The sequence below is a fragment of the Malaya genurostris genome, chromosome 1, assembly GCF_030247185.1.
Source record: "Malaya genurostris strain Urasoe2022 chromosome 1, Malgen_1.1, whole genome shotgun sequence".
Lineage (NCBI taxonomy): Eukaryota > Metazoa > Arthropoda > Insecta > Diptera > Culicidae > Malaya > Malaya genurostris.
In genome coordinates this window covers 9,448,357-9,476,313 of record NC_080570.1, presented here as the reverse complement: position 1 = coordinate 9,476,313, position 27,957 = coordinate 9,448,357, and the positions used below count along the sequence as shown (strand labels likewise).

General features: G+C 39.0%; 1 protein-coding gene across 3 annotated transcripts; it reads right to left on the bottom strand.

Annotated features, from left to right (window-relative positions):
- Nucleotides 1-777: 777 nt before the first annotated feature.
- LOC131431772 (acyl-CoA Delta-9 desaturase-like) lies at nucleotides 778-27,423 on the bottom strand. 3 transcript variants are annotated; one of them, XM_058597660.1, is made up of 5 exons: nucleotides 27,142-27,423; nucleotides 3,161-3,405; nucleotides 2,756-3,092; nucleotides 2,501-2,686; nucleotides 778-2,427 (listed from the first exon to the last, which is right to left on the bottom strand). In XM_058597660.1, exons 2-5 carry the CDS (start codon nucleotides 3,384-3,386, stop codon nucleotides 2,109-2,111), a joined length of 1,068 nt encoding a protein of 355 aa, XP_058453643.1. In that variant the 5' UTR covers nucleotides 3,387-3,405; nucleotides 27,142-27,423; the 3' UTR covers nucleotides 778-2,108. The 3 variants fall into 3 exon arrangements, with proteins under 3 accessions (XP_058453643.1, XP_058453636.1, XP_058453654.1); XM_058597653.1 differs by lacking the exon at nucleotides 27,142-27,423 and adding an exon at nucleotides 8,417-8,804; XM_058597671.1 differs by lacking the exon at nucleotides 27,142-27,423 and adding an exon at nucleotides 7,610-7,631.
- Nucleotides 27,424-27,957: the final 534 nt, after the last annotated feature.

Genomic DNA, 27,957 nt, shown 5'->3' with positions numbered 1-27,957 from the left:
GACGGGCCCAAAACGTGAGATAAACTGTTCACCGAAGATGGCTCTCTATTTGGTCATTGTTTCGCGTGCCGTGTGGGATGTGGCATCGTTTTGTTGAAACCACATGTCAGGCATGTCCAATTCTTCCATTTTGGCCAAAAAAAAAAACACACACACACTGTAGCGCTCGCCATTCACAGTTACGTTCCGTCCATAGTCGCCGATGATGCCACCGGCCCATAATTCACACCAAACAATGACTTTTTGGGATGCACTGATAGGCTGGCCTTCACTCCAGATGCGGCAATTTTGCTTGTTGACGTATCCATTCAACCAGAAATGAGCTTCGTCGTTGAACACAATTTTTCGATAAAAAGTGGATCTTACTCCAACTTTGCCAGCGTAAATTCATGATTACATTATAGACCAAACGACGATTCATGATTATAGACCAAACTGAACAGGTTTGACAAAGACACAAGCCACAATTTACACGTGATCTGTCAAAAACAGTGTTGCCAGAAAGATACGAGCGAAAAAATCACCCTTTATAAACTAATCTATGACAGAATTATGTCGTTTTTGCTAGATGCCAAACCAAACACAGTTTCCTTCCTAACAGCTGTCAAACCGTTTGTTTGAAATTTCAAACCTAGTTTCAATGTCATTGAACTGAAAATCGGGTCAGTTTCGAACCTGATTCTGATATCGGGTTTGCTCACAGACGGCCCTTGAAGAGAGAGATAGAGAGAGAGGATTTGATTCATACTTTTGATAATAAATTCGCTTTAGACCATGTTGCGTTCATCATTTTTTTTTATTATAGTCTTTTTATTTATCATATATAGTGTGTTTGTTTCCTACTACAAACATTGAGGGCGTTTGTTCTTCAGTTCCCATTGTCAGTGTTAGTTTACTAGTTTACTGAGTTAATCACACTTACGTTTTGCCTCCAATAGTTAATATTCTACTAAATTCATAATTGTTACGAGTTCATTTCTTTAATGGTAAAACGTACATCAAAAGAGCTGTTTGCTTTTTTCTTGTTGTTGTTGTTGTTGTTGTTGTTCTTTACTGCTGAATAATGTTGTACCTAATAATCCTAACTGTGGGAGCAGCAAGGGTTTACTCGGAAGATGCTTGATCTGATATTTGTTTTAAAAAAGCTTGAAATTGGGACATTTTGCAGCACTGATTTTCCTGATCACCCCTGTCCTGTATTTTGATTGAAACTCGAACTCGATCAAAATACAGAATAGGGGAGACTATCTTTGCTCGCACTGTTCGAATCTCAACTCATCTAAAGAAAGAAAAAAAAACCTTTGCTGAAAACCGAAAGGGGCGCTTTTCACGGAGACGTTCCACACGAATGTTATAAAAACGGTTCCATTTCTACAATATGGGGGTTCACCTTGGAAATGAGACACTTCCTGAGCGTCTATCTATCTCATGACTTTATTTTCACAGCATCACCATATTTGTATCTTTTTTTTTCTCGATTATTTCCTTATGACATATTGTTTGAGAAACAATAGTTGCTTCTCATTAAATCAATCAATAAATTATACAAACTAAAGCTAACATGTATTTTTTTTTGTATCGTGTCACAGCGTGTTCCACACAAACAATAACAGTTCAAAAGTTCCAGCTGAATTTTCGAACAATTTCATTGAAATTTCGAATTTCCTATATATATATTTTCTAGTAACAAACTTGGTTCGTTAATTTCCTGAATTAGACACTTGGATGCAGCTTTTGATGTTTGTCGCAGACCTTGAAATAATATTTGTTGATCTTAGACCATCTTAGGATCACCCGGATTCGGGTGAATAAAAATCAACTTTTCTGATTTTATCACAATCCACCTGCTCCAACCTAACAGCTCTCCCTGGCATAGTCAACGACACTTGGGACCGTTCCCCTGGAGGTGAGGAACGCATGCTTGTACGAATAATATTTATAATAAAAAAAAGATCACCTTTTGCTGTACTACTGGAGTAATTAAACAGTTTAAATATATACCCTTCTAACTATCGTTCGCACTTGCGCCCATTCTCTCTGTCTCGCATTCCCGCAGTCAAACTTCTCTCATGTATTTTTTTTTGTTTTTGTTTGCCTCGCGGCCTAATTTAATCCTCCTTCCGGTTGATAATTTTGGCATCGCTGATCTCCTCCTTGTCCTGGTCGGCATCGCCCCAGCCCCAGGTGTTGTGGGTGCCGTCACCGGTTCGCTTGACCCGCTTCTCGATAATCTCGTTCGAAACCGTCTTCATGTCGTACGCCCAGCCAATCTTGGCGAAGAAATCGATGAACGCGGTCGTATAGTTCATCCGGTAGTTACCGAGCTCAGCCGTCTTGTAGTCCCACGGGAACACGTGGTGGTAGTTGTGCCAACCTTCGCCGAACGCGAACGAGGCCACGGTTTTGTTCTCCGACGGGTTGATGCTCCTGACGAGAAATGAAAAAGAAAAACGAATTAGAAATTGTTTGATGTGGAACGGCTGGCTGACGAGGTACTCACTTATCGTACGGTTTGTCACCCCATTTGTGTGCGGCACTGTTTACCAACCAGGTTACGTTCAGGATGAAGGTCCAACGGAACAGGGTAGCGACAAACCAAGCGTTAGTCCAGGTTTCATTCCAGAAGTAGACCGGCGTGATCGTCGGTAGAATGAAGCAGGCCAGTGGCATCAGAATCATGTAGTATCTAAACGAAGAAGGTAGAAAAGAGCGTCACAATAACTGGGATTTTTTCGCAAACCTCAACACTACTCACTTCTTCTGGAACCGAAGAACCGGATCGGCTTTCAAATCGGAAATGTCCAGTTGACGTCCCTTGGCAATTACCTCCGGGTGTTTGCGACACAGCAGCCAACCGACGTGCGAGAAGAAGAAACCACGGGTCGCATTGTGCGGGTCGGCATCCGTTTCCGAGTACTTGTGGTGAACCCGATGATCACGTGCCCAGTGCATGGCGCAGTCCTGGAAGGCAATCGTGTTGAACACGGCCAGTATGATCCGCAGCGGTAGTTTCGCTTTGTACGATCGATGAGCCCACAAACGGTGGGCACCGGCCGTGATCCCAAGACCGGACATGACGTACAGGACGAATGCTGGAAAATCAAGTACAAAATTTCATCAGTGATCAGTGATCAGAGGTTAGGAGTTAGGGACTACTTACCGAAGGCGACGGTGTAGAGTCGGGCCGAGGTCAACAGCAACCAGAGACCGTAAACGGCCGCCAGATGGAGGTATCCGAAGGCAATCACATTTCGCCATACCAGTTTAATTTTGCGCTTCTCCGCCCGCTTCAGTGGGATGATGTCCTTCGAGAGGCCTCCGTCGATGGTTTCGGCATCGGCTTCGTTCAGCACACCGGTCGCTTCTACCGTTGCATTCGGTGCCATCTTGTTAGCTAGTGATGAGCTGTTACAAAAATAACCAGAAGTGAAACACACAATTAGAACCGAAGCAAAGCCTTACCAAAATTGGCAAACGAGACGTAGAAGCGAAAACCCGCTATGGTTTGATCGGGAACAGAATACTGATTAGATTTTTACGTTGATAGTTTTGATGGGCGGCCATCAAATCCGGAAGGGAAGCGTGGAATTGGTTGTAAACAAGCCGTAAAAGGTAGTGTATTTTTAAGTTTCTGAGTGGCCGATGTTTACCGTCGGAACTGTTTGCGAAAGATTTGCGCACCAATTAATTTTGATCGACAGTCAATCGATCAAAGGATCGCTTCGATAGTGACTTTGAAGTGGCGAACGATGAACAAAATATTGATATTCAATTATCGTCCGATGGATCGGATTTGTGTGATATTTACCCTTTTTTGGAGAGTGCTAATTTCCGATCAGATGCCAATGCAAATACCTGCAACTTTTTCGAGAAAATCGTGGACTCATCCATATTCCATATTCATCTTCCAATCAGCATGAAATTTTTGCTTCGGCCAAACCTGATCATCGATCGTAACAAAAAATACGTTTGCAGCTTGAATGATGATGTAAATTGATAATCGAATGTGAATGTTCAAATGTTTTTATGATTGTTAGGTGGCGAACCCAATCGATTTGGATGTGTCAACTTTATGGGATGCAGAACTGGTTTTGCGAAGATAAAATAGTGCTAGACGAAGTTCGATTTTTTTTGCAGAATTCTTTCAAATCAAATTTCTTTATTCATTTCATCGCTTGAATCCCGAGAATTGCATTTGATCTCACCCCGATTCCTAACACATCACTCAATAAGTCATGTGACTGACACTGTGACGTTATACAAGTAATAAACAAGATTTTCGGCGTTGATATGTGACAATTGATGATACATGGATCCATTACTTCATTCCGGAATCAAAACGATCAACATCTGATTAAACTGCAGCCGGAGTGCCACGTCAGAAGCGTCCAACCAAAGGTACAACAGTCAGCTGGGAAGGTTATGGCTTCAGTATTTTGTCATACACATGGTATAATCTTCATCGGCTAGCTTGAGAAAGGAAAAACCTCATAAGGAGTGTATCGAAAATAAGCTATCCACATACATTTGTGTTGTACGCATGTATTTGTGATGGTTTTTTATGCTCAGATCACAGCATGCTGTGCGTTTGGCTGTCAGCTTTTGTTTATTTTCCTTGTTTGTGCGGTTGAAATTCTACGTTTTCAAAATGTCGCGTATTGAAAAGGAAGTGCACGGAACCACCCGCGATCCCATTTCAACCAGAATATTAGTTGATTTTCTGAATTCGATTGGTTAAAATTTGGTACAACTAATCGATTGTTGTTTTAACTAAACTGTCATTTTTGTTTTTCGATTAGCAGAAACGATGGTTGAAACAACTAATTTAACTGTTCGAAAAAAAAATGCTGTCAATAATTAGTGAGGACACATACCTTTCAATTTCAACAAATATTTTAGTTGAAATAACTGGTGTTGTTATTGAAACAAAATTCTGTTAGTTGAAAAATAAATCGGTTTTATTTGTTTGTTTGTTTTGAGATCAGTAAAGATCTAAATTCTAAAAAAAATACTTCTGATTCGATCGGAAATGATTGATGTAGAAAAACGTTTTTAATCAGCAAAAGTGCCCGGAGGGGCGAGTAAATTAGCGAAATTATTACCAAATTTACCTAAAATGATGCCTTCAAACGGTTGAACTAAAGTTATGCACTGATCATTTTAGTCAATTTATATGAGCTTGGGTGCATCAACCGCTGCGGGAATTGGAATTTTGCGACGGCAATTCAAACGCGCCATTCAATCGCAGCGCGTTCTGTGTGTTTGAAACCCTTCGCTCCTGTTACTTTTATAAATTAAATTCATGTCAAAAAGTGTTTTATTGCTAATGCATGAACATCATCATCGGTATCAAACAGCTGGAAGTAAAACAGTCTGCTGGAAGTAAAACAGTCTGCTGGAAGTAAATCAATGATCGAATTTGAAGTATAAAATTTTTGCGCATACCTGAAAGATTACGAGATGATCATTCATTAACATTTTCTAATTTGTCACCAAATCTTTTTCATCTCAAACGAGGTTAAGTTTATCATAACACCGCTGTTAGATAAACACTTGTTATCATAAAATTCTCAAATCGAATGAACACAATTTCACCAAACGCTTTAACCATCGATGTTGTTTTCATTGACATTTTGAAGCGACGCGAACAGATTTTAACTAAAAAAGTTGTTGATTTTGCATTGCAATTATTGTTTTGCTTTCAACTGTCTCCGGCATTTGACAGCATTCAAAACAACATATTTTTCAACTACTTGAATATATGCAAATCAAAAACCATTTTGGTTGAATCAAAAAGAAATTAGTTAAAGCAACTATCGCAAAAATCAAAAACTGCGATATCGCAATTTTATGATCGAAGGGTTCTCCGTGTGAAAAATAAGGTTTTGGACACATGGCTAAGTGAGAAGGGTATTTATTACTATGCGAAAATTGCAGCAACAAGGATCCAGAAATTGTATTCGCGTCTTTTGCAGTGTCCGGATGCATGCGTTTCGATAGGCGATGAGACTTTTGTAGAGGAGGACTCAAAAACCATTCCAGGTCCACAATACTTTACTGTCGTCGTTGGAGAGGACGTGAGCGATGCGGACAGGTCGATTCAAGTGGAGAAATTCGGTCGAAATGTACTGGTATAGCAAGCAATATGTTCCTGTGGTTTGAAGTCAACCATTTTTTACACTACCGGAACTGTTAATGTAGAAATCTATCGATCTGAGTGTCTCCAGAAGAGATTGCTGCCTTTATATAAGAAGCATAGTACACCTACACTGTTTTGGCCGGCTTTAGCCTCGGCTCACTATGCCAAAACCACTTTCAATTGGCTTGTGGAAAAGGATATAAATTTCGTTGAGCAAAATATCAATCCCCAAAATTGTCCTCAGCTTCGACCCATCGAACGTTACTGGGCAATTGGCAATTTGGGCTCAAGCGTCCAAAAAATGTGATGCAACACTTGTCCGGAACTTGATGAAGAGCGTTCGATCAAAAGGTCGAAAATTCGGGAAGACATAACTTAAATTTCATCCGGTTTTCATTATGCTCAAGTTAAACCTCGTACAATAAAGGATCAATTTTTAGTTTGAATAAAATATCGTTTTCTATCAAAATTTGAAAGAAAAATTTGTCGATACACTCCTTATATCGAAACGAAAACCACTGTTTTACAAAGACAAAGCACAGATTTACGATGGTAAATTTGAACAAATTACACTTCAAATTGCTTCCTCATCCACCGACTAGTCCAAATGTGGCCCACAGTGACTACAAATTCAAAATCCCAACCTGAATTGGTCTGCTCACATTGACTTCAGAATTAAAACAGCTTGCGGCCAATACAGACGAATTTTTTGGAAAATCATGGGGACTCAAACCCTGATACATTGATTGGATCTACAACATGTAATAAAAAGTCCCGGGACTCTCACAGGAAAAACGTTAAGGGTTACGAACCGCGTATATTTTTGTTGAGGACCAGCCTCTAGATGACCCAAAACCAAATTGCACGACAATCTAGTCACTAGAGTTTGAATAACAGCTTCTTTCGTGAGATTTCGTGCGAGTTTTGTTAAAAAAAATTTTATTTTGTGTGTTGACATTGTGAGTGTGTACTCGCACGTAATCTTTCGATAAAAACGTTTATCAGGCATAATTTATATACAAATCGAGAGAAAAATTAATTATCTAGAATCGTAAGTTCTTGGAATTTCCGTTTTCTTCCCCGTTCTCTCGCAATGTTGGGTAAAGTGCGTGAAATTCTGGGATAGGCAGCGAACTTCACCTGACCACCTTGCGCAACCTTAAATTCGTCGAATATAATCAAACCTTTCGAGAACGGAACACTGCGATTGCTATACAGTACGCTATGCAAAAGTTAAGTGCAAATTTTTCAAAGCAATTGACTAAATTCCTTCCGTTACTAATTTATCGAATGTGTTCTAAGGTAGCAATCCAGCACCCTTGCGGTTTTTTCTGTTCTATAATGATAATATTCGATCCGAAGCGTTCACTCTCAGCGATATTTTTTACTTCTTCTAACCCTTCATAAAGACAAAATTTCTTACATTTTTGCTACGGAGTTGTTTCTTGGGGCACAAAAAAAGGCAATTACCTCTAATCCAACGACTGTTGATTGAATTATTAGCCAAACACTGTGACGCCTCCACTACCAAGATGAGCATAAGTAGCCTTGCTCTGAATATTGGATTTATCAATTATGCAGACTCAATTAGCGAACTTTGTGATAAACTATTCTTATTATTTTCTGGAATTCATACCAGAATTGATGTGAAACTACACCGTATGGCTGGCTGGTTGTGAGCTACTGCATTATTCAAAAGCAACAGATGAAAATTTGCTCTCTTTGATGATGACCAGAAGAGAACATTGCACACCGAAAAGGTTGGAGTCCGTTGGTGCCTAGTCGGCATAGAACGGGCTCCCCCTACGACCTGTCTTGCGCTCTATGAAGCAATACAGAAGGTCAAGTTTCACAATGGAATGTAATACCGCAGGAATTAATTGAATCACTACAATCAACGACGAAATTTTCAGAATCAAGTTGATGATTATTTAACCAAAACATAATCCGTTCACAATATTTTTTGCATTTGGCACAACGCAAAATCCTTGCTAACGAACAGCTGACATTTAATGCCCTTTGATGAGTCTAGTCCAAAAATTTAGCTCTATTCGGCTGTCCTGTCAGCAATCCACTGAATCGAAGAGAAAAAAACCAAAGTTGGCTATAATAAATAGTTGAACTGAACCAGCACAGTGCAATGCGACATCACATTCAAACGCGACAGCTGCTGCTCGAAATGTGTGGAAAGCGGAAGGAGGGCGGCGCACGGGCAGACAGCTGGCACACTGCCGGGGAAATCGGATGGAAAAATCAATTTGATCTGCTTCGAATTACCTGATTGCCACCATTTTGAAGAAGATCCTTTTCACGAAAACAAAAAAAACGGCTCCTACCACGGGCGATTTGCTGCTCGATGTCAGGGAAAACAAAGAATGTTGTTCACTTTGCGTCGTAGTTCGATCGGAAACTGGCTCCTCTTGGCATCGCTTATAACGTGAAACTACTGTTCATAGTGAACTAGATTGTCACAAATTTAGCTGTTCGTTGGGTTTTATGTAACTCTCCCTAGCGTGCACGAGCTTGATCTATACTCTGGCGTTCTATTTTCTTGTTTTTTTTTTGTTTGAGTCTCCTCCAAGATGACGGACTTCTTCTCCCCGGACGACGGTATCCGCCGCGAATGGTTGTATTCCGGATACTGCTGACTAGTCGACTGATGGGTTCCTCTCATCCTCAGCAGAGTGTCAAGTACACGATTGCAGAATGGAAACCGGTGTAAACTCCTTCATTCGTTTGCATGGAAGCAAAAAAGAGCGACATTGTGGGAGAGCAATGTGGAATGCTTTCCACGATGAAAGCTCGGAAAGGAAAATTTCGGAGCGCCACCACAGTGTTATATTCTGATTGGTAGTGCATATGATCCTTGTGTTCTAGCGATTGGTTTACAGTGTGTCAAAAATACTCACGATGATTTTCAGTCGAAATAGTTTTCCGAACATAGTTTTCTTGTGCTCAAAACCAAGATCCTTACGAAAACGATTACTCAGTCCTACGTCGTTGAAAGTAATTGGCAAAAATAAAATTAAAGTTCTTTTTGAGACCGAAAACGAGTCAACCCGTCTGATTAAAAAAGTTAAAGAGACGTAAAGCAAAATTTTTCCACGTGTCTGCCAATTCAATTTGCGCCAATTTGCGAAAAATGATTAGATCTCGTCATGATTAGAACAAGCGAATTGCTACGAAGGGATAGGATCTTGATTAAAATTCCTATATGCTATGGTTTACTATTCACGCTCTTGTCCATTGGATCGACGTCGCTGTTGTTGTCAGAAACATCGTCGCGTGGGATTTCGCGATTTCTGTCTTATTGTCGTTATTATTCCAGGCTTTGAGGTATTTTTGTCACTAAGTCTGTGAACCATTTCTCGGTTAATTGGAACTTTTGGTTGAAATCTGACACTTAATGGTTATTTTGTGTCGAGTAGTTAAATTTAACTAAAACTGAGGCCCATTTCAAAGTTTGACGGACGGAAAGTTATTTGGGTTTATTTTCCACTGGAAATAATTTCAACTAAAGAATTAATATTAGAATTTTCATTGCAAATTTTTTTCAGTGTCGGGAAATAACCATCGATCTGCCAAAAATAACCATGCAAGGTTTGATGTCTGACAACATCGCTCAAGTGTCAGATTTCAACCAAAAGTTAAAATTAACCGCGAAATGGTTCACAGCTTAAGTTCTGTTTTAGAATTCCGGGAATTGTTATAGAAGTAGTTTAACTATTTTTGGGTATAGATGTCTTCTTGTCCAGTTTCTCGCAGAGCTTAGGGTAGTAAACAGCTGTATAACAATATAGACTTGTAGCCAGATGATAGTCGTAAGTGACCAGCGATTTACATGGGAGTCTAGTGTCCTGAATATCACCCAATCTGCTAGCCGATCAGTGTGAGTTTCGTAAAGAAAGGCTGACGATTGCTAATGGTTGCTGCCGCACTTCTGATTTTCAACTACATTTGAATGGGTTCTATTTTTATTCAATCACAACGGCCTACAAACGACCCAATCTCTACCCATAAAATCGTTCCGGTTCTAGGAAACAATAATACGGTTGAATGCATCTTAATTTCCCCATAGACTTCTAGTTGATAATTTTTCACCATTTCAGTAGTGGTCCACATTTAACAAGCTCCGTTGCCCATGTCAGTCAACAGGGATCTTCTGTTTCTATCTTGCATCAACGACTTGAATTCGTTGTGAAAATGTTTAACAAACTCTCCCTTGATTGTGTTTTAAAATTTGCCGAGCAAAACAGTCAGAAAGAGTCAAGAGGCAGATCACTCTAAACTTTATCTAATCTCGATTCGTACTATAAAAGATATTTTAAAAAAAACATAAGAAAAATCCAGGTCGAGGCTTGAACTTATCCCACAACTAGTCTGTAAGACCAATGCCTTATACGCGGAACCATCTTTTAATTAGGACAACTCAAAGTCATTATCAACTTTGTAAAACTTCCATATCAATACTCTCAGAGGAACAGATTGAAACTAGAGACAAACGAACCTTACCAAGAAATTCCAAATAGAGCCAGCAGTACAATCGGCAAAACTTCTCTGAATTCATGGAACTGCTCTGCCAATTGAGCTACCCAGAAGATGTAAAGAAACCGCATCTCAAATTGTTTTTTTTTAATTGTTATTAACATTCAATAATGAGCACGCGGTTAAAAAGCAGATACCTTTGCTAAAATGGTTCATTCAAGATTATCTCATTTGATCAGAAATTTACATTGAATGTAATCATTGTAAGCATTTTGAAATTGTGTCGCATCTAAACGTAAGAACGTTACTCCTGTTAGACCGCTTTTACTACTTAGGTCAAGAATTTCAAATGCCCTCTCTTTGCCTAAGAAATCAACTAGCCTTGCTTCTTTCCAATCGAGAGCAGGGTGCCTTGTGAAAGCCGGAAGACTAACTTTTCTAAGCTGCAGACAAAAAACAAGTTTGTAGATCATTTTACAGCTCGAAAAACGTAGATAAACATCAGCGGGTTTTGTTTTGATGCCTTAGCGTCCAAGGATTGACTGGCAAGTGCGTCAAAATTTGCAAGCGATAACAGTGACTGACGTCACATGGAAAGCAAAACAAGGCGATCGAAATTGGAAATCGCACATCGGTTTTGATAATAACAAGAGAACAAAAAATTAATCAATCGCTCTTTTGTTATCAGCGCACGAATGGTTCGCCTGCACTGTTCTTATCACGTTCATTCATCAGCTCTCGATCAGCCTGAAACGGTGTGGCTACTGTACGTCTTGACCTTGAGGCGGCATAATCAAGATCACGGTCGGTTTGGTCGGTCGCTCGGTCAGACTTCAGGACTCGTACCACGCCACAACATCTAGGCAGTGGAAAACCTAATCACCTTGACCTAATACCGCTGACAGACATGTGATTCCCGTACAATGATTTCTGTACAACGTTGTACGCGTACAACGATGAGGTGACAGACATGTTTTGCGCACAGAATGAATGTACTGTGAAACGAAAAAACTCAAAATTTAGCTTAATTTCCCAGCTCCGATGATCGATAATATAGAAACCAAAAATTTTTGTGCTTTGAAGATTATTACTAGCAACTAATTTATGACAGATATAATCTTGTCTTTCTGTCTTAGCTATTAAACTATTTGTGTGTGAGTGTTCATTGGATGACAGTATCACTCATAACATTGTTTAAATGTAATTAGCATTAGAGAAAATTAGATGTTCATAATTTTGATGTTCTACCGTAACATTCACTGATAAAAAAAATATAAATATAGAATGGAGGAAATATGAAAGACTGTTAGAACTAATTTTCGGGACACGAGCACTATTTTTTTTCGCAACGATGCTGATTTCTACCAAAATGGTGATGAATCACTAAATTTTGTTTGTAAATCTTACCGACTTTTGCCAAATCCGCATGAATTTCAAGGTGTTCAGTCATAATTCCTTTTTAACCCGCATATTCACGATAAAAATAAGAGTGCATAAACTATTAAGATTGAGTCTCAAAATAGTAAATAAATCTAAGATATTATTAGTATGTAACCATCAGAAACGCCATGGCACACACATAATTCAGAAAAATTCTGTCAACGTAACAGTTTATTCATCACGAAATTTTCATAAAAAGGATTGTGTTCATCATAAAACTGAAAATAACTCACACTGAAAGACATGATTCGCTGTTCTCTCTATTCATACCCAAAATAAGACTCTTTCTAAACAATTTAAAAACAAGTTTTCTTTTCATCGAACGGCATTCAACCCGAGGATTCAAGACGAAGTAATAAGTAGATTTAGAGTTTCCAGAAGTGAATATAGGGGACCAATGTTATAAATGGAATTTCGATAGGTCATCAATAAACAGGATGATTACACAATTGGTTTATTCATGTATTGGATATTTATCGTTTATTATTACCACATGTGCATTCGAAATATGAATCATTATGTTTTTAAATCCATTTCAACAATAATCTTACTTGTTATTGAATAGAAAACAATTACTCAATAGTGCTGATTTTTTGTACAAATATGAATAAATTGTTTTCCTTATTTGTATTTCAAAACTTCACCAAATTAATGAATATTTCTTGGTTTGACTGCTTTTTGAAAATATGCTACAAAGTATATAAGTTTTATGCCGCTTGTTAGCATTTTACCGAGTTTTTTTTTCAAAATATGACGATGGTTGTTTATTATTTGATGCTCAGAAGAAGGAAATATTGTTTCATGAGTTCACCATCGCTCGCCAATGGCGCTGGTAGCAGTAAACAGTGATGTGATTTGGCGCAGTACAACGATGAATGACCGTAGTACGGAAATCACCGTTGTATCATGATGCTCGCGTGATACCACCGTGATTCAGGGTGACAGACATTGATATTTCATGGTGTACAGTGATACCGATATCACATGTCTGTCATAAGCATAAGACCCTCAGTCGGTCGACGGTTGACGGTGTCTCGATCGATGCAATTTGTGCTCGATCTATCTTTGTGTGCGTTGAGGCGATCATGTTGCACAGAGTAAATCATTGCGACGATTGGATGTGGTTCCAAGGGTGATGATGCACTAGTGGAACCGGTCTGATTTTCTCCTTGATTGATGGATAAAAGGCTAGTTCGTATGAAGACGAACACTTTAAAGTACGATTCAGACGGTCCGTCAAAATTAGTTGAATGCATTCTTATGGAGACATTCACACACAACGTCATCGTCATGAACTGTCTTGGCGACGAGTAATGAAAGTATTAAACTAATTTTGACCAACGCTGGCGTTCCGGGGAACCGGAGTACAAAATTCTCATTTCATTCACAGTCGGAAACGACTGAGTTAGATACTTCCTCTGACAGCATATGTGCAATTTATGCTTGTGTTGTTGCGTTCAACCATGACTCACATTTACTTGGTTATAACGACGTTTTCACCGCAAGCCGAACATAACCCAGTTTTTTCTGTACTCGAGTTAGAACTAAAAATCGAACTGCGTTCGAAGCGTTTCTCATTGGCATAGCGGCGTTTAACTGTCAATGCTTCAATTTTGAGCTAAATTTCAACATCGTAGTATGCGTATGCTAAACGTCACTTTGCGCAACGTTCTAAACCACCCATCTGACACCGGTATGTGAGCACCAGCCATTTGAAAGTATACCGATTATGTTGAGCCACTCGTGTATCGAGCCCCAAACACTGCGATGTTTTGATACTCATCGCGACTCTCAAATTGTGAAAATTATCTCCACTTGATGTCCCAAAACACTGTCTGCTGTATTTTAAGTAAACCGACAAGTTATTGTGAGAGAGTCGACCCAAAATTAACTAATTTTCATGCACTGAACAAGGTAAACGCGTAAAACAAATGTATTGCTGTTTGTTTGTTTACGTTGCAATCAGCTGATTTTGAAGTTCCGATTTTGATCTCATCAAGATGGCGTCGTGACAGAGTGCCGTTCTAAACGGTATCACGGTGTTGAGGCCGCGTTGGCAATTCGATTGCTCTATCCGTTGCAGTTTCCACGCGCAGGTGACGCCGGTAGTGGAACAGCTGATGTTGGTTCCGTCGATGCTGGTGAGTAGAAGAGACGCAACAAGCATGAGAGTAAATTCACCTCTTGCTTATGCTCTCCTTTAACGATCCGACGTTCGCTCCCGCTCTCGCTCTGTTTCGCCGTACAGTCAACGGCAAGCATGACCGCTTCCGTCGTGGTGTTGTCTTATGTTCCCTTTGGTAGCCAATCGACGATCAGCTCAACCATCAGCTCATGGTCACGTGTTTTTCTGCACACACCAAAGGGGAAAAAAAGGAACAGCTCGCGTCCCGCTTCTCTGTCTGTCATTCATCCGATCCGTTCTAGGGCTATGAAACAGTTCAGCACCGGGGAGGCTCGTTCTTCGCTAATCGCAGCCGAAACCGAAATGTCATTCTTCTGGCTGCAAGCGCAGTCAGGCATCGCTAGCGTGGTAACGCGAATATACCTCCGATAAGAGTTCAACATCCACCGGTGAAAATTGATTAGAAAGCAAGTGTTCGTTACGGTCGTCGATAGCAACCGATTCAAACGCTGTCAGCTGCGCTGATGCTGACAAAAAAAATCAACTAGCAACAAACAATCGGATTAACACGGCCTCCTGTCACGACGCCATCTTGATGAGATCAAAAACTTCAAAATCAGCTGATTGCAATGTTTACAAAGAGTAATACATTTGTTTTACGCGTTTACCTTGTTTAGTGCGCGAAAATTTTGGGTCGACTCTCTCACAATAACTTGTCGGTTTACCTAAAATACAGCAGACAGTGTTTTGGGACATCAAGTGGAGATAATTTTCACAATTTGAGAGTCGCGATGAGTATCAAAACATCGCAATGTTTGGGGCTCGAAACGCGAGGGGCTCAACGTAATCGGTATAGTTTCAAATGACTGGTGCTCACATACCGGTGTCAGATGGGTGGATTAACATGCCACATAATAAAGCAATAAAATCTGCGGCTTCCAGTGTTTCCAGAACTAATCATTTCGCGTGACAGCATTTTGGCCCGACTTTGATTTGTAAGATCTCACAAGTTCTAGAGATTTTGAGTTTCCTAAACCTTCAATCATTTCAGATATACTTCTAGGTCTAGGAACTTTGTTGGAAGCACAGAAAGGTCATATTTAACGCACAACTCGTCGCAGTACTGTGCTAATTAGCTCCAGTATTCTACTTACTGTAGCTCAATTACCACCTGAAGTAAGCTACCCGGTGCTAAATGATCCAAAGCAAACAGTTGTTTAGAGATTGGAAAGATGAAAACCGGCCTGGGGCCTAAAATATCTTGCTGCGTTTCCATTTTCAGTTCAGTTTTTGCAACATATCTACACCTTCCTTCTCCTCGTGCCGGTATGGTGGTCATTTTTCATTTACCAACCGACGAGAGCGCTTTTTAAGGAAAACTCCGGTGAACCATTTCGGTTTAAATTTAACTTCTTATTCTGAAAAACTGATATCTCGTACAGCACGGCATCAAAGCACTGGTTCATGGTCTGTATAGGGCCAGTGCGTGGCCAAGAAAGAAGAATTCCATCTACATCCACATATCACATAATATTTCCGAATCGTACCTCACCGAACAGCGTCGTTGTTTGACGGGCCGGTTATGCAAAGGTACAAATAGACAGACAGACATAAACGGGGTTCGATCGCGCGCGTTCGATCGAACCACCTTAAATAAAGCCATCTTCAAGCCAGCAGGTGCTGCGACCAACGTGAGTTTCCCAATCGACCATGATGGTTGCGTTCTTAACGCTCTGATTGAGATGGAAATTTCTTCGGCAAAGGGGTAGATTAATAATAAACACATAAATCGTGTGCTTTGTAGTTATTACACCTTTGGCTGGCTGGCCAGTTAGCCAGCTAGCTAGCACCTATTAAGGGGGCTTCATTTGATCCATCGAACCTAGTCAGGTGTGACCGTTGATGCGAAAGTGCGGCGATCGAATTACGTTGAACTTGACCACTGCCACTGGGTACTCCGAAAAATAACAAGCAGATTTCAATTTTAAGGCTGCTTTCCTGTGCTGGATCCATTCTAGACGAGGTGAAATTTACTCCGTCCGGCCGGACTGGGTCAGTCGAACTATGCGTGATCTATGGCTGTTGAATTGCTTCCTTCAATTAATGTTAAGATTTGTTGCCCGGAACATTTTTAGTACTTTGATGGCCTTCTATTTTTTTATAGAACCGATCGGGCGTTGCATCTTCGTGTGCTGAGCCTTAGGCATTGTTTTCGGTGATACTCCGACGAAGTCAACAAATATGGCAATTCTTTTATTACCGGGTAATATTCTATTTCTGTAATGAGAAGTGATAAGTGAAACTGATCTATAACACGTAGGTGCTATTTTGCGTAATTTATCAGGGTTGCGTAAACAGCCAAACTTTTCCATATTATTAAAATATGACTTGATGAGAGTTTATTTTTATAAAATAAAGTAAAGATTTGAAAGTTAAAATTGGTACCAATTTTACTCTGAGCAGACTGTGACTGTTACCAGGAAGTCACCTCTGACACCACATCTTCCTACTGTATTTGAACGATACAAGCTTTTTGATACAGTGCTTGAGTGTTTCGTATGGGACAGATGTACGGGTTTTTTCGCGTTTTAAAATGTCACGTAGCTTCTTTTTTCTCGTTCTGTTGACTTTAACGACAGAATTGAATGCCTACATATTTAATACGGCATAGTTAAGAATAAGAATAAATAATCAATAGTAACATAAAACTATATTTGTTCGAATGAATCGATAAAACCTTTGTTTAAAAAAACAGCCGTTAGTTGATTTTAATAGAGAATAATGAAAATGAAAACTTTTTTTTTCTCCTGCGATAGAAGGTAGAACGTTTGATCTGGGCTGACGGTATTCCCCAGTAGTCATCTCATATACCAAAAACCATTAGTTAGAGTGAGATCTGCTGTTCTCTGCTCGATAGATTTTCACGTCGCTATAACAGCAGTATCGGACAATTTTCGAAGTTTTTTTTTTGGTTGGCGGTATTGCTTTTTAAAGCCAAAGCAAAGATATTGTAACCGATTTCATTCGTTGCTGAGCTCGACCAACTAGTGAAGTTAACCAAAAAATATCTCGACACAAAGAAGGTGAAAGCGGTTCAACTAAATAAAACTATCCATGTAATTTACGTACAGTTTTTTTTTTCAAGTACGAACAAGAAGTGACTGAGTTCGTTACAGAAAATATTAATGTGCACTGTGTTGAATACGACGTAATTTCATATAAAAATTCCATGTACTTAAAAGATCAATCGAAAAAATATGCCCCACTTCACTCACTTCAAAACGTCGGGTTTGAATCAAAATTTATTCCTATCGGATGACAAAACAAAATCTTTTTATTTTGGAGGTGAAAATCGGGATAGGAATGGGAGAAATTATTGTGATAGAACCATGAATCGCTCTTTATAGCACGTGATCGACGGTGCAACTTCATAAGACTGCCCATTTCTTTTGGATTTCGTTCATTCGTCCAAGAAAACTGTTTCTAAAGGCGAAAGATAAGTTGGAAAGTGCAGATTGGGTGAGAGTCGGGATACGCAAAACCTGTCCTAATTAAAGAGTCTTTAGTCCCGGGTTTGCGGTTCAATGCATAGGATGCTGGTCTTACAAGCCAGTTGTCGTATGTTCAAGCCTCGACCTGGAATGATTCTTAGTGTCAGTAGGATCCATAGTACTAGCCATGCAATGATTCTGTACACTAAGAATCGGCTGCGAAGTCTGTTGAAACAGAAAGGCCAAATTCGACCAAAATTTTCAATGAGCAAAAGATAGAAGTCAGCTAATTTGACTTATAAATTGCCATGATAACGCTTGAAAAAAAAGATGAAACTGGTAGAAATATTCAAATATTCTGATGACAGATGTCCAAACTTTCAAAATGAATCTGACAAACTTGTCCAAATTTTTCCGATGGTGCCATCTTTTGTTAAACACCAGAAACTTACTCCTGACTACTGAGCACTAAAAGCTACAGTTGTTTGCTGTACGAATCAGAAAATTTGTACGAATAAATCTGAACTTGGCACTGATAATTCAATATTCACAAACCAGTGGCCAGACAAGCTTCACCATCCCTTTTTCTCCCATTTTTAACGTACGTTTCGTGTTACTCCGCCGATTAGATAACGACCAACAGTTACCGAGAAAAAAAAACATAATTTAGCGACGATGAGGAATCGGTAACGATTTTGAGATTTTAAGATCACGCACCTTCGGATCGGTGGTGGGTGAATGCCCATTTGAGTGAATATATATGTGTGTGTGTGTGTGAAACGAGGCAATAATGCTGCAACATAATAATCTACCGATGTTATGCACGTCGGAGGTAGGATAAGGTAAGGTAAGGTAAGGTGTTGTAAGCTTCCATCAACAGCGAACCCGTGAAATAGATGCAATGCACATTTGGGGGAAAAAATATAAATGCGTTCCTCCGGACGAAATCGCATCCAAGCATCTAGCTCAAATCGCCCCTAATAGCACGGAGCTGATTCCCTGAAAGTTGTCTAGTAAAGTCTAACTCTTTTGTGTGACTTAGTTCAAAGGTAGCTGCTACAGATTCATGTCAAGAAAGGAACTGGATGAAAATTGCATTGTTGAATTCGTTTAATTGTACTTTGCACTAAATCGGGGTAAAATAAACGAACATAGACAACTAAGTTCAGTTTTAGGTCAATGTTTTATAGTTATGAGTTGCAAAAGCTTTAAGTGAATAACAGCACTTGATACAAGAAAAAAATATGTGTAGAATATAATCACGTACACCTTTTCACCCCACTTTTATTATTATTCATCGCAATATCATCAACAGACGGTTTGACAAGTAATTATCATAAAAATCAACGAAGAAAACATTACGGATAGCACATTTGTTTTGCATCCATCAATCTATCCGTTATTATTTTGCGCAAGTACCCGAACCTCATTAACTCCATCGCTGCGACATCGCCGATGACCCTGAACTTGATCTCGTCCACTTACTTGCGAGTGCCGAAATTTTTTTTCGGTGTTTGTCAACCGCTTCAAATATTACGAGACAAGACCATAAAACAAGTCACTTAGAATGTCCCCGAAATGGACGGCAGCAGCAAATGAAGCTTTGCAAGTCCACGTTTGTTTGCAGCAAGCCCAGGTCTGCGATGTCCGCCAAGTCGGAAACAAACGTCGATGGGGCTCAAAACATCACATCCGTTTGTGTACAAAAGAGTACTTTACGAAATCGCACGTTCGAAACCGTAAAACACTTGGAGCGCAAATGAAAACAGAAGTAGTTGTTTGTCAAACGCATGATAGTAACAATATAAGTCATATTCATTTATTCATCTGACGCCCACAAAATTTGTCTCCCGTGAATGTTGGAACTAATGAAAAATCAAGCGTATTTGGTAGAAGTAAAAATGTATCACTAAGCAATTTAGAATGAATCATGTTGAAGGAATTTTTCGGGATCGATTGTTTGAATAGTTTGAATAGAATAGTTGAATATATTACTGCAGATTTGCTCATGCCAATGGAAAAAAAACCCTGTTTGAATCCACCTATGTGTGATGATACCTTTCTTGTTAACATTCCATTAGAAATCGATGCAAGTCCCGATTGAATTTTTGACAATCTATTTCCAAAGCCAGAAACCCGGAGACCGACCACCAGAGCTAATAAAAGTCATTTTCATTGACTGAAAAATAAACGAAAATGACAAGAAATTATTGTCACTCTCAGTTTCGCTTGCAAACTATGAGAACGAAATCCATGTCCAGTCAATGACATAAACGGGACAGTAGTTTCAAAATTGTGTTTTTTCTTTCATTTGCCCTTTCAGTCATTTGCAGTTTTCAGTGAAAATCCTATAGTATTCAGTGTCGATATTCAACCAAAGCTGTGAGAATTGAAAACGACAGAAAAAGATTTCACAATAAGTTTTAACTGTTGGTGCTCGAATTTGTAGTAGTTTTGGTTTCCAAAGAAGTTCTGGGATGTAATTACTTCGATTTGCCACTTTTTATAGCCAAGCGTCACATATTTTCAATACACCGATGCAAGAATGAAAATTTCAATTCTGCTGTTGCTACCTGAAGACGTTAGTTTGGTTTCGTCTTGTCATAGAGGGAAGAGTGACGTTGGCAATTATACTCTCTCATTTTTTCGATGAGAAACTAAAATGTTTCGTCTCTCTTCGTTTGTTCTGGTGTCGGTCATTTGCGAATGAGACAGTAAAACATTGAAAATGAGACTGCTGAAATGGTTTCTTTCATTGAGAATGTGTGACAATTTTAAGCTATGCCGACCACAGTCGTAAAAAATAGCCAGGCCAACAAGTTCAAATAACAGATCGGCTGAAAAGTTCGTATCATTTCTATGAGAGGGCGCCACTAGAATTAAATCATTTTCAGTTAGTACCAACCTTCAAAAGATACGTGTATAAATTTGACAGCTGTCTGATTATTAGTTTGTGAGATATTTTGAGTGAAGCTACTTTTGTTATTGTGAAAAAAAAATGGAAAAAAAGGAATTTCGTGTATTGATGAAACACTACTTTTTGATGGAAAAAAGTGCCGCCGATACCAAAAAATGGCTTGATGAGTGTTATCCAGACTCTGCACCGGGCGAAGCAACAATTCGTAAGTGGTTTGCAAAATTTCGTACTGGTCATATGAGCACCGAAGACGATGAACGCAGTGGACGTCCAAAAGAGGCTGTTACCGATGAAAACGTGAAAAAAATCCACAGAATGATTTTCAATGACCGTAAAGTGAAGATGATCGAGATAGCTGACACCCTAAAGATATCAAAGGAACGTGTTGGACATATTATTCACGAATATTTAGATATGGGAAAGCTTTTTCCAAATGGGTGCCGCGTGAGCTCACAATCGATAAAAAAACAACAACGCGTTGATTATTCTGAGCAGTGTTTGGAGCTGTTATATCGAAATAAAACCGATTTTTTCGTCGATATATAACAATGGACGAAACATGGCTCCATCACTTCACTCCGGAGTCCAATCGACAGTCAGCTGAGTGGACTGCACGCGATGAACCGAACCCAAAGCGTGGAAAGACTCAACAATCGGCCGGTAAGGTTATGGCGTCTGTATTTTGGGATTCGCATTTATAACAATTTCCCTCGACTACCTTGAAAAGAGAAAAACCATCAACAATGACTATTATATAGCGTTATTAGAGCGTTTGAAGGACGAAATTTCAAAAAACGGCCTCATTTGAGGAAGAAAAAAGTTTTGTTTCATCAAGACAATGCACCGTGTCACAAGTCGATGAAAACCATGCTGAAATTGAACGAATTGGGCTTCGAATTGCTCCCTCATCCACCGTATTCTCCAGATTTGGCCCCCAGTGACTTTTTCCTGTTCTCAGACCTCAAGAGAATGCTCGCTGGTAAAAAATTTAGAAGCAATGAAGGGGTAATCGCTGAAACTGAGGCCTATTTTGAGGCAAAGGACAAATCGTACTACAAAAATGGTATCGAAAAGTTGGAAGATCGCTATAGTCGCTGTATCGCCTCTGATGGCAATTATGTTGAATAATAAAAACGAATTTTGGCAAAAAAATGTGTGTTTCTATTGAACGATACGAACTTTTCAGCCGAACTGTTAGTTTTAGAATCTACTTTGCAGTTATTTGTGTCGTAAATTTTATGACGATTAGACATTTTGACCAACATATAATAAGTCTAGCGAAAAAAGCTATGCAATTAAAAGGTTGCTTATAGAGACAAAGACTTGGTTTGAATTAAAGCTGATTGTCCGTTACTGCTGTATGAGAAATGCACGTTAAATGGGTAGTAATACTTTTCAAGCAGCACAATGAGACATGCTTTGTGATTGGATTTTTATTATTATCAATGATTATCATTTGAAATCACAGCCGATGAATTCTTTCTCTGTTTGTTCTCCCGTATACGCTATAGGAAATTGAACAAAGCAAGCAGTGCTCATCGTTCGCAAAGGCGGTGGTGTTTTTTTTTCTTCCGTACAAACACGTACCGATGTGTACCGGTTTTGCATCGTTATTTTGTATGACGGTTTGAAAGTATAACTTTCTATAATTTCGGAACTGCAAGTTGGATATGGATGAAATTGTACATTATATTTTAAAACAATGAGAGCATTTAATTGCATCTTAGTTTGTAAAAATCGATTAAAAAATTTCCGAGAAAATTGAGTACGCAATTCTTACAAATGTGCACATACACTGAGATGTTTTTTTTACGCGGGAGATACGTACTGCGTAAAAAAACCGTGAAAAAAAAACACGTAACTTCGGTAATCCGTGTAAAAAAAAACGCAAAACTATAGAATTTTTTTTTGATGCCAAATGTCTTAGAAATGCATCATGAAACGTCCAAATCTGTTGTAATATACATAAAAATTTGAAAAATATTGACTAACTTCGTAAACCCGCATAGAAAATAATCGTAAAACTAAAGATGTTTTTTTATGTCAAATGTTTTAGAAAGGCATAAAACGTCCAGATCTTGGGTGTAATATCAAAAAATTTTGGTTTTGAAAAACAATTGAAAATTTCCCAAGTGTCAGAGAGTTGACTTGAAAAAATTTCGGGATGACACCAAATCTCGACGTTTCTAAATTCGGAAATCTGCGTAGAAAAAACCGCGTAACTTCGAAAATTCGCGAAAACGCATAAAAAACCGCGTAAAACAAGACCTCAGTGTATTACCCTGTAATTCCGGAACCGGAAGTCGAGTAAAGATGAAATTCAATAGCAAATTATGGGACCATAAGACCTTGCCCTTGAATCTGAATTTGTGAAAATCGGGTCAGCCAACTCTGAGAAAATTGAGCTACATTATTTGTCACATAAACACAGGCATTTTGTGATTTCGACGAACTGAGTCGAATGGTATATGACACTCGGTTGTAAAGTCGGTTTTACAGCGATTGCATAGCCTTTCTAACGGGTGTTTTTAGGCGATTTGGTTTTTTCCATAGGAACTACTCTATTGTCTAAAAGTTATTTTGAAAGTGTAGAGTGACGTCTCTACTCAGTATTGTTTGGCAAATCATTATGAATAGGTCAATTCCAGAACAACGCTTTCATATAGTGGAAATTAATTTTCATAATCAATGTTCAATTAAAACTGTTTATAGCGAAAACTTCTCTTCAATTTTTGTCAACAAGTAAAATTGTCGTATTTGGAGCAAAGATAATCCACACGCCGTTCAATCGTTTATCGGTCCTTATTTCTTTAAAAATGAGACAGGACGACGCGTTACCGCGAATGGAAATCGATACAGAACCATGATCAATGAATTTTTGTTGCCAAATCTTCCAGATATGAATGTGGACGAAATGTGCAGTTTCAACAGGATGGTGCCACTTGTCATACTGCTGCCAAAACAATCGACTTATTGTAAGAACATTTCAACAACATTATTTCGAGAAATGAACCGGTGAATTGGTCTCTGCGTTAGTATGATTTGACGCCTCTCGATTATTTTTTGTTGGAATACGTGAAGTCATTGGTTTATGTGGAAAAACCAGCAACGATTGATGCTTTGGAAACAAATATTCAATGTGTCACTGCTGAAATACGCCCTTAAATGCTTGAGAAAGTGATCGAATATTGAACCTCCAGAATGACCTTTGTGGAAAAAAGTTGTGACGGCCATATGCCCGAAATCATATTTGAATAAATGCCAAAAGAAATCTACTAAGTAAAAAAGTTTGACCATTTCATAACTTGGCACGTGTTTTGTTTAAATTTCAAATCAGCAAGCGTTTAAAAAACACCCTTCTATGAGAAAGGCAAAAATACCGTGAACGGTTATTTGGAATCGATTTTTCAATCCTGAAATGAACCAAGTTGTACCATTTCATCCATTGGTAAAAAAGGAGTACAAAGTCAGCCACAGATGATGTTCAACAAATTTGAGAGATGAGAAGGATCAGACGAATAATGCTGAAATACAACATAAGATATTCGCGTTCAAAGTCTACCAATCCTTCTACAGGGCAATTTTTTAAAAGAATCTCATCCTAAAATAAGATACTTTCAAGTCAAAAGCATACATAATTGAAAATGTTCCAGATACTTTGGAATGCTCTTGAGCTCAAGTTAACTCAAAATCATCCCCAGCTGAACTGTTTAGTTGTTATCTGAATAAAACTTGACTTAAAATCATTTTCCTAAAACTTCTTCTGTTCTCTGTCTTATTGTTATTTCTGTTTGTTCATACTCATTTGCATTATTTCACAGCTCTCCATAATTTTTCTCATTCCAGAGGTAACAAGTGATAGCAAACAACATGCTTAGCGTTCGATTAGTCACAAGTTTGGTGACAAGTGGATTCTATTCGTTGGTCATACAGAATGAAATATGAACTACTACTCGTGATTTTGAGCACTAAATCAAAACGAAATATTTAACTGATGAAGATAGTAACTGTTAAGTTTTCCAATTGCATTTTGCTGTCAGACTAGGTAAATAATGATGGATTACTCGAAAGGAATTTTTTTTTCTTTGTAATTCACAACCTTTTAGCAGTGATTAATTACACATTCGAAACATGTAAATGCAGTTTCAGTATTCATCCATTTACCATTTTAAATGTCTATTAGTTAGTACTTTTTTCTGAGACTTAGTTGCGTCTCGTCTAACCAACGCTCGTTGGTGTTGGGGGAAGTGACGAGCAATTAGAGAAACAAAAAAAAACTGCTACGTTAAATACTTTAATTAGGTCCTAATGGGTTTCATTGTAGACGTTTATGGCGCATCATTAATTAATTGTTACAAAAGAAATGTTTAGTGGTAATGACACTGGCATAATGAGAACAAGAAAGAAGGGATTCAGGAGTCTGAGTATTTCGCTTGGTTCCAAAATATGGCTTCTGCTGCAAAGTTCAAGGCATTGGAAGACTCTAAAATAGAGACGTATGTTTTGTAAGAAAAATATTTTACAATTAACGCACAGAGCGAAATCATGAGTCACAGACATGATTTAATTTACGGACGACTTTACTGACCCTGGAAATTTTCCAAGGTCTAGGAAAATTCAGTTGATTGGTCTCCCAATTGCAATATTTTTACTCAAAATTGAGTGCATCTGAAATAACTAATATGCTAATGCTAAATGTTTTAAGCGTGTTTGACTGTTTAACACGGCAAAATTTCTATAGCAGGCTGCGCCGAAAATAACCGATCATTCTATTCCAAAACTGAAAGTCGTAAGCTTCGAATTTTCTGTTTCAAAATTCTAATAAGTGCTGTGTAATTTCCGTTGCTCATGGAACGTAGCGTAGCTCTGGAATCATTTGCATAAGAAACCTTAACCCATTTTCGCATCGCAAAATTAGAATTGTCCTCCGGTCGATAGGAACCTAGGTGACCTCAACATGCTAAAGTGCGTAATGGTAATTTCATTTAGGTACCGAAACATTGCAGCACACGACATCGTTTGCACCATGCTATCATGTACGGCAGGAAAGGGGGTGCACACTATTCTAATGAATAGAATATGACACGGGATCGCTAGTACGCAGTAACCAGTTCGAACCGATCACAGTCAGTCTTTTTCATAGTTGGTCCGAGCATACTCGTATGCAAACAAAGTCCCAATCAAAGCAACCACTGCAAAAGATTGCTGGAACGGAACGACAGCGAGAGAGAGAAAGAGAGATACCAACGGTGGTGTTGGGCGAACATCGGCTGATTCGCGCATTGCAACCGCGTGATTTTCCATCCTCTCCACATGAATGTCATTACCGTCGTCGTCGTCGTCGTTAGTGAACTTGAGGGGGGTTGCGATTCCAGAAGGAAGAAACCTTATTGGCTTTGTGTTCGGGCTCGAATTTGGAACGTCAATTTGTGAGCACCGATTTGAAAATATTTTGTTTGAATTGGTATTATCTTGTGCAATTTTTTTGAAATATTTTATTATTTCAAAAACTCTCGATCTGAGGTGAAAATGTTTGTAATTTTTGAACCTGAAATAAATTGTTCAAACTTTGAGGAATAGAAAACTTGACGAAGAGTTAACTTTATTTTAAATCTTTCATGATGAAGGAGTTTTTTTAACTTGGTGGTCATTTTCCTCCCTGACAAAAAAAAACTTGCTTAACCTACGTTCAATGGTTGAAAATTGAACGCCCTCCTCTCTGCAATCTAAATGTCAACATGGGCTTTCGCAAAGCTGACGATTAGAACTTAACTGTCAACTGTCAAAGTTAACTTGTTGGTCACTTTTATACAAACTACATCTCATGACAAACATAAAAACGCTTTCTCTTTCGATTAATGAAAAACATATTTTTTTTTGAAATTCTTCGTTGACTGCTTTTGAGCTCTTATCCTAGGTTCGTTCACCGATCTCAAAACCCGGTAACATTAAAAGTTCAATTATTGCGTAATGAAAAACAAAATTATGCATCTACTGGCACTGAAAAAATCACTTACAAAAAGTACGCTAAATGCCCTAACGAAAAACGGACAAGACGTGCCACACTTTCGAGGGCTCAACTTTCCCCCGTTTTGCCAGCACGGTTGCAAAATTTGCCAGCTGGAGCTTTTCGGACCAGTCAGTCCGCCAGCCGACGAAAGTGAACCTTAGCAACAGAGTGGTGGAGGTGGGTTTCTACGTTGTGGTGTGCGGTAGCCGTTCCGCTTCTGATCCGACGTTTTTCTTCTCGAACTTCACCGTGTATCTACCTTTCAGTCCAAGAACGAATTTTCGCCGTCAACTCTTCACCAACACTCACCACAGGTTGGTTCATCGTTTCATTTAAAGCGGTTTACGTAATGATGGGGAAACTATATTCACGAGGACCACGATTATCGCCGTATAAAACATTATTTGAGTTGGGGAGTTATGCACATCGAAAAAGGCCACATCACACATATTTTCACCTTCGTTGGAGAGCTGTCAGACAGTCACGTACACACCAATCTAGCCTATTTGCCATTTTTGGCACTAAAGAACTCACCTTTCTTTTTTTTCGAGAAAAAAAAATTAACTGGATGATTTCACTTTTGAATTGATATTCCTAAGCCGCTCTTCTCCGTGAATCTCAGACACAAAAATATTGAATCACTCCACCGAAAATGCGAGCCTGTGGCCAATTTTCGCCAGCTATGTATCACTTTGCAGCACAGAGCTTCCTTCGCCGTAGAGGGAACCTAACCCGGTTCTGACCGTACGTTTAAGCACTTCAATCGACCAACTCTTGCTCTTGCACCGTCCGCGAGCGACTTCTCGATTCGAACTGATCCGTTAGAACGGGGCGCTATTAAACTTTATAATTTGCCGGTGTGCGAAAAAAAAGAGTGCGATTACTGCTAAAAAAAAACTTCCAGATCCAATGTCGGCACATGTGCGCTTTCGCTCTCTCTCTCTTTCTCTCCCACTGGTTGGTAGACGCTTTTGCGAGAGATTAAACCCGGTCGCTCAGCGAGGACGTCACAACCTTTGTCGTACCGGATAGGACACGACGGCCACGATCTGACCAACAGGGTTGCCACATTTAAATCTGCATTTTTCAGAAGAAAAATCTGTAAATCTGTATCGAGAGCTCAAAAGCCTGTATTGAAAATCTGTATATAGAAAGAGATAAGAAATCAAAGCACAACGGAATGAAAAGTCTTTAGAACCGAAATTTTAGGAAACCAAAACTTTTCTTATTCTGAATTTTATGATGTTGTAGTTGAAAAAACGCTGGAAGTTGTATTTACGTTTGAGCCTCTCGAAATAATGATTTGACGGAAAACTTTTAAAATCCAATCTGAAAGTGAGAACTTAGTTT